At 36.2% G+C, this 7,157-nt stretch overlaps 1 protein-coding gene across 3 annotated transcripts in view; it reads left to right on the top strand.

The window, feature by feature from the left end:
* The window catches only part of KIF2A (kinesin family member 2A), a 41,460-nt gene that overhangs the window by 18,650 nt on the left and 15,653 nt on the right, over positions 1–7,157 (top strand). For all 3 annotated transcript variants that reach the window (XM_009645811.2, XM_009645809.2, XM_009645808.2), the window contains exons 9-14: positions 494–584; positions 725–788; positions 1,216–1,307; positions 1,545–1,687; positions 2,429–2,633; positions 5,772–5,882. In XM_009645811.2, coding sequence (XP_009644106.1) covers positions 494–584; positions 725–788; positions 1,216–1,307; positions 1,545–1,687; positions 2,429–2,633; positions 5,772–5,882 — 706 coding nt within the window. The remainder of the gene's footprint in view (positions 1–493; positions 585–724; positions 789–1,215; positions 1,308–1,544; positions 1,688–2,428; positions 2,634–5,771; positions 5,883–7,157) is intronic.

Here is a 7,157-nt window from a genome sequence, read left to right as displayed (position 1 = left end):
CACTCATCCAACCCATACTTCTTGAGCTTCCCTATGAGGATGTTATGGGAAACAGTATCAAAAGCCTTGCTGAAGTCAAGGTAGACAACATCCACCGCTCTCCCTTTGTCTACCCAGCCGGTCATGCCATCTAAAAGGCTATCAGATTGGTCAGGCATGATTTCCCCTTGGAGCTCCAGACTCCATGTAGTAAGCTGTGCTGCGTTGCATCATTAAAACAAGGAAATCTTTTTTCTTAGGGTTTGAAAAAGGATAATATTGTTATAAAATAAATGGGATAGACCTTGTAGCTTTTATTTGGTTGTTTGGGATATTTTAATGCCTTAGAGCTGGTAGCCTCTTTAGTTCAGGAATTAATGTGGAGATGTCCTTTGGTCTCTCTAAGTACAAAACCAGCTTTGTCACTTCTGGCTTTAAAATTTACAGCATCTTTGTGGTAATGGCATCTTAAAGTAGTTTGGTTTCCTAAGGACTGTTGATTTTTGCATTTAAGGTTTACAGCTCGACCATTAGTGGAAACCATATTTGAAAGGGGAATGGCCACTTGTTTTGCATATGGGCAAACAGGCAGTGGAAAAACGCATGTAAGTATTTCTTCTACATGTCAGCAATACACTTCTTTTTATGTACAATACACTTAGACAAATCCTTATAAGTAACAATTTTGTAAGTTACAGTTCTGTAGTCTTTATAGTGTGTTTTTGTCTTTTTTTTTTTAATTTAGACTATGGGTGGTGACTTTTCGGGAAAGAACCAAGATTGCTCTAAAGGAATATATGCACTTGCAGGTGAGACTCTATTGGTCTGTTGGCTTTTTGCAAATCAGTTGAGATCAATACATTTTCTACTCCTTGGTATACAAACATAAGGGTCTACATATTTTACATCACATCACAGTGGAGCTTTGGTAACGTCAAAAGTAGTTCCTAGATGTGTAGTCCTTACACAGTATAGTAAATGCATATATAGATCGCTTCAAAAAATGCAATAAGAATAACTGACGATTAATTAAGTTTATAGTTTTGGGGTCTTCTGTATCTTGTAGTGTAATGTGGCAGTTTTAACTGCGGTGTTTTAGACGTGGTTGACCAACCCTATCTGTTATACTTGCAAAATATGAGAGATGCTGCAAAGTAGACTGTTATGCATTAATGAGTCTTCACTAAATGAAAACATAGAACAAGATTTCTTTTTATTCTGGAAATGTATTCACAGCTCGAGATGTCTTTTTAATGCTAAAGAAGCCAAACTATAAGAAGTTAGAACTTCAAGTATATGCAACATTTTTTGAGATCTACAGTGGTAAGGTAAGTAGCTGATCTTTCTCTAAGGAGGAATTTCTCATTCACAAATAAGATTTTGAGCTTGTAGTGTAGAAGTTTTGCTTGCTTTTGTACTGAAAACTTTCTTTCAAATAATTCTTTACAATTCCCTTCCAATCATGTTTTTCCATGGAATACTTTGCATATTTTGATATGGGATTTGAAACAAAAATGCTTTTAAAAGCTCCTCTTTAACTGTTCTGTTTTCCCCCCCTCCCTAAGGTTTTTGACTTGTTGAACAGGAAGACAAAATTAAGAGTGTTAGAAGATGGTAAACAGCAAGTCCAGGTGGTGGGATTACAGGAACGGGAAGTCAAATGTGTTGAAGATGTTCTTAAGCTTATTGAAATAGGCAACAGCTGCAGGTATCTCCCATAGCTTCCACCAGTTTTTCATTGTACATTAAAGGATCAGAACAAGATTTTTTGGGGGTCTCTTCGTAGTGATGGCTTTTTTTTATGCAGTGGGTTTTTTGATGATGGCTGCAAGTAAGGAATCTGCCTACCGTTTGAATAAAGATATTTGGAGTTTCCCTGTCTCCTAGAGAGGAGTAAGAACTGATTTTTCTACAGGATGTGAACTGCATGCATTATGTAACCAGCTTACTGACTTAAATTCGCATAATTTATAATCTGGAATACTGCCAGATTCTTCTCCTCTAAAAGGCCTTGATATGTAGTGACAGAGGTTAAGCGTAGATTTTCTAATTTTTTTTAAGGATCCAGCTTCGTTGTTTTCAAAACTAGCCTTGTGCATAGACTTCTGCCTGATCAGATAAAAATGCCATCAGCATTTCACATGTAAGCTCTTTGATAATCTGAAAACTTTGAAGATCTGGTTATTCTTGCTTTTAAAAGGGAGGCAAAATGTTACTAATCTTCTGTTTCTGTTTGAAGAGATGGGAAAAGAGGTACAATTGAACTACGTACATCCAGGTATTAGGGTTGTATCTCTAGTGGCTACAAGAACGTTAGGCATGCTGTCAACACATGTAAGAAAATACAGAACTCTGCCCTGAAAAAAATAATGTTCTGAGGTTAGTGTGTTCAATGTTTATGGTCCTTCGCCTGTTCATACGTCCTTCCCTTCTCTCCTTCTGTTTAAAGGACATCTGGCCAGACATCTGCAAATGCTCACTCTTCTCGTAGCCATGCAGTGTTTCAGATTATTCTCAGAAGGAAAGGGAAATTGCATGGTAAATTTTCCCTGATTGATTTGGCTGGCAATGAACGAGGAGCAGATACTTCCAGCGCAGATAGGCAGACACGACTGGAAGGTGCGGAAATTAACAAGAGCCTTTTAGCACTCAAGGTAACTGAAATGTTTCCATTGCCTTTGAGTAGGTGGGAGCCTTCTACATATAATAGCAATGACTGTTAAAACAAGTGTTTTTGCAGGCTTTGCTTGTCTACATTGTCTACTGATGTGACAGGTAAAATAATGCATTGATTTTTCCTCTAAATGCCTGAAGGAACACTTGGGTAATTACCAAGTAGAAACATTGCAGAAACACTGTGCTATCAACTTGCATGTAGTTTAAAAAAAACAAACAACAAACCTCAACAAAAAATCCCCAGTGGTTGAATTTGAAGACTTTTCTGATTTATATCTAAAATAGGAGGACAGATGACTTACTTTGGTATTCAAGGTCTGAAATACTAACTGGAAATATTCTTACTGATCTCACTAGTTAGTTATTTATTTTAAATAAAAAAATAAAGTTACCTTTACAATGGATTTATTTACTGCTGCTAATTAATTCACTAAAGCAACACAACAGCAACATATCCAGAAAGAACTAACAAATACATCAAAATAACCCTTGAAAGTTGGAATCCATTTTTAGCTACTGTTCTTTATAGCAAATTGTCTGATACAGTCACTTTACAGATTTTCATACATTAATCCAGGACACATTGAGAGAGCTAGGAAATAGTATTTAAATATTCATATGCTTTTGTTTGTTTGTTTTGTAATGCTCAAAAGAGGTTCAGCCTAAATAGGAAGAGTAATTTTTTGGTCTCAACTGGGGAAACAGTAGTTTTGAATGTTTCAGAACTTATCTCTGTTGTTGGTTAGTTTTGCTTAGATTTACTACTCTCAGCAGCAGCACTGTGGTTTTATATGAAGAATCTGAACGCCAAAATCACTTGTTTCCAAATGTAATTAAATAAAGCTGGCTTGGGTTTGGATTGTTTGGGGTTTTTTTTCAGTTTACTTGTTGATTTTGTACTGACAATTGCCTTCAGTGCAATAGCCATACAACATACTTAGTTCATTTTCATACAGCTTGTCTTTTTAATTATAGTGAAAGGTTCTGCTGCTGCTGCACTGGTGGTTGTGATCTAAATTACATGGGGAAGGGGAAATAAAAATAAATGGAGGTCTTCAGAAGTCTAAACAGAGGTACAAGAAGATAGAAGTTTCTCAATGATATGTTAGTTTTCTGTTTTTCATCTACCCGCAAAAGCATTATACAGCTTTTTCCATTTGTATTCAAGACCCTTGAAGTTACTGTAAAGTTCAAATTAAACTTACATGTTCTGAGGAGCAGTCTTTGGTGCTAATCCAAGATTTGCTGTTTGCATCTGCATATCAGTCCTGTTCAGATTTTTGGTACAGGAGGTTATTTCTGTAATGTCTCTACATGGAAGTAATGTTGTCATTTTGTTACCTGGTTTTCTGAGCTGTTATGAAAACCACAAGTAGTTAAAAACTCCCATTAATTTAGAAGCTGGCAGTGTCCTCCTATAATCCTTTACTAACAAAGAAATAATAAAATTCTAATTTTTCAGGAGTAAGCAAACTAAAAATTGTTATAGTAAATTAAAATATCTTAATTAAACTCGTTGGTTACCTTATCAGTAATTCATCATACACATTAGCTACTGGTTTCAGTTTGTAATGTCACTCGCTGAAAATCTGTTACCTGTCTTCCTGTCTAATTTGCTGTTCTCCTTATATAAGTGTATTAATGTACAAACCCCGAAAATTCAAGGAATGCACTGCCTTGCTTACCTATAAGTATTGAGTCCTTTTTAGCATTTGCATGTGAAATTCACATTCAACAAGCTTCAGTCTTTCTGTTTATCTGAGCTGTGTCCATTCTATAAAATTCAGCTGGTGACTTTTTAAAATAATCACTTTAGTTAAACCCAACTTGCCCTTGTGTTTGTTTTGTTCTTTATCATGGCAGTTTTATTCTGAGCCCATTTTTAGTTCTGTTTTATGCTGCTTCACAGTTGCAATGCTTTCTTGGATTATCATCCCACAGTTTCTCGCCTGGCTTTTGGAAGAAGCTGTTTCTAGGAAATTCCAAAAGGCCACGAGGATAAGGCTGCAGCTGGAGGATTAGCTGAACTACTGTAGAACTATTAATGTAACAAAAAAGCCATTCCATCTGCTAGTGCTGCTAAAAGCAAAGCTCTAATCTGAAAAGCTTTTGAAGTACAGTTGTTTGAAGAAGTTCTGTCTGTAGGTGTGTTAAAACTGTACCCAGGAAGCCATGCATCTGAAGAGATGCCTGTACACAAAGTATTAAGGCAAAGGCAGAAACTATCATTAATGATCAAAATATGATGATGACAACACCAAGACAGAAATTCAAATTTAAACTTCCTTTGCATGAGAAGTATAGTCTATTAGCTGATGTTAGAGCTCTGAGTGGGCAAGAGTGTCGTTTAGATTAGTGTGATCTTGGTTTGCGCTGTTGTACTTAGTTGCTGCTGTAACTTCTATAGTAATTTCATAATATTTACATCTGTACAGTATTTCTCACTGAAACTCTCTAACCAATTAAAAATACTAGTCTAGCCCCATACCCTTGTGAGTGAAAGAGGAGACCTTATCCCTGTTTTTTCACATGAAGAATATTTTAAAACAGGGGATGGCTTACATTTACAAGTGTCTTCTGATATTGATGCTTCCTAGGTCTGTGATCTGTGGAAGCTTTCAGAAAGTTTATTTTCTTCTGAGCTGTAAAGAAAGTCAGTGGTAGAGCCAGAATCAAAGCTAGTGCTTTTAATTGATAGAGATAACATGTCTCCCTGTCCATGCTGCTTCTGCTGGCAGAGGTTGTAGATTGTTCAGGCTTTTGCAGCTGATAATCATAAATAACTATTAGTCTGGACATTTAACATCAACACTGATTTTTTGTTTGTTTTGTTGTTGTTGTTGTTGTTGGATACAACAGATGTAAGCATTTTGGATGAGATTCGGAAAGTTTTTAGGCTCCTAAGTCCTTTTTAAGTTCCTACCTCTCTACTGAATTTAATGAAGGGTAAAAGCCTATCACTTCTTGGATCCAAGCTTTAACGGTAAATTTTAACGATATTTTAAGGGGCACAGCAACATAACTAAGGTGTGTGTTTTCTGATTTTGAATTGCATTTGTGTTACATTTACTCAACCCACGTCAAAGAAAAATGCATAAACTTGTTTGTTCTTTCAGGAGTGCATTAGAGCCTTAGGCCGAAATAAACCTCATACACCCTTCAGAGCAAGTAAACTTACTCAGGTGCTAAGGGATTCATTCATAGGAGAAAACTCCCGTACCTGTATGGTAAGTTGGTTTTGTTAATTGTTCTAGCAGTTACAAAGAGAAAAGACACTGGAAATCTAGGCTTTTACGTTTAAAATTAGTCACTGGCTACTGGCAATGTGTTGGACTAAGTTTATGCACTAACTGACCCTATATGTGGAGTGAGACTTTCAGCAGAGACATTTTGGATAACTTGCTCCCTTCTCATTTTTTATTGGCCTTTCTTATTGCTTGTTCCAGTTTTCAAGCTAGGCACCTAGCTGGAAATGCTTCCAGCTTGAGAAGTTTTTTTGTTTGTTTATTTTTAATAATGTCTATGAGAGTATTGTTTGTTGACTCAGAGTTTTGGACAAGGTGTTGTAGACTGGAAGTACAGTGGTGAGTTACGATCTTTAAATGACAAATTTAAAATTGGTATCAAAGGCAACAGAATACCCTCTAGGCTATTGAGGGGGAAGTAGTTGGGATAGATGGGGTGTATTATATAGATGTGCACTTGCATCAGTCTGAAAAACAGAATTCTTCTGTCAGATGGTGGAAAGGACAGATAAAAGCACCAATGTCCATTCCTTTTATTTGTGCATTCTTAATATTTCTACTTATGGAAATGCAAACTCTTTGCAGTGGGCACTGATAGACAGGCTTGTTTGTGTTGGTTAATTTTGACAGACTCCTTGGAATTAATTAGTCTAGAGGCCAGAGAAGTGTGCAGACCACAACATGAGAACCATAGTCTTAGAGCAGCCTAGCGTTCCCTTTAGCTGTTAGGTATGGTTCTAGTTTGAAAAAGGTGGTAAAGGATTTTTTATTAATCTTTTTTTCTTCTTCAGTTTTCTGATGAACAGAGAAGATTGTTTTCTTTACACTGAGACATAACTTCCTAAGTCCTATGCAGGATCAGAAAGCTAAATTGTGCATATCTAGCATAGTGTATCCACACTGCTGAAGAAGGCTTGGAAAGTTAGCCTGTTGGAAATCACTCTCTGTACATAACATAATTGGCATTTGTGAATATTTCTTGAAGTTTTCACCATCACTCTTACCTCCTTAAAGTGCTAAGAAGCTGTCTTCATTTTGGTGAAGCTTTTTTATTTTATTATTACTCTTCTTACAGAATTGTAACATTTTTTACCATTCAAATGTATGAGAATGCTATCGGGAATAATGCATGATCTATGGGTGTTCAATTTCTGATAAAGCTTGCATTCCTTTATTTTATATTCGATACAGTTCTAAGTTGAGGAAAAAAATCCCCTCTGAAAGGGAGTGGAAATATGCTTGAAATATTTTTTCTTT

The sequence above is a fragment of the Egretta garzetta genome, unplaced genomic scaffold (genome assembly GCF_000687185.1).
Source record: "Egretta garzetta isolate BGI_Z169 unplaced genomic scaffold, ASM68718v1 scaffold659, whole genome shotgun sequence".
Lineage (NCBI taxonomy): Eukaryota > Metazoa > Chordata > Aves > Pelecaniformes > Ardeidae > Egretta > Egretta garzetta.
The sequence above is the reverse complement of the archived record's forward strand: the minus strand, read 5'-3'. Positions and strand labels throughout refer to the sequence as shown.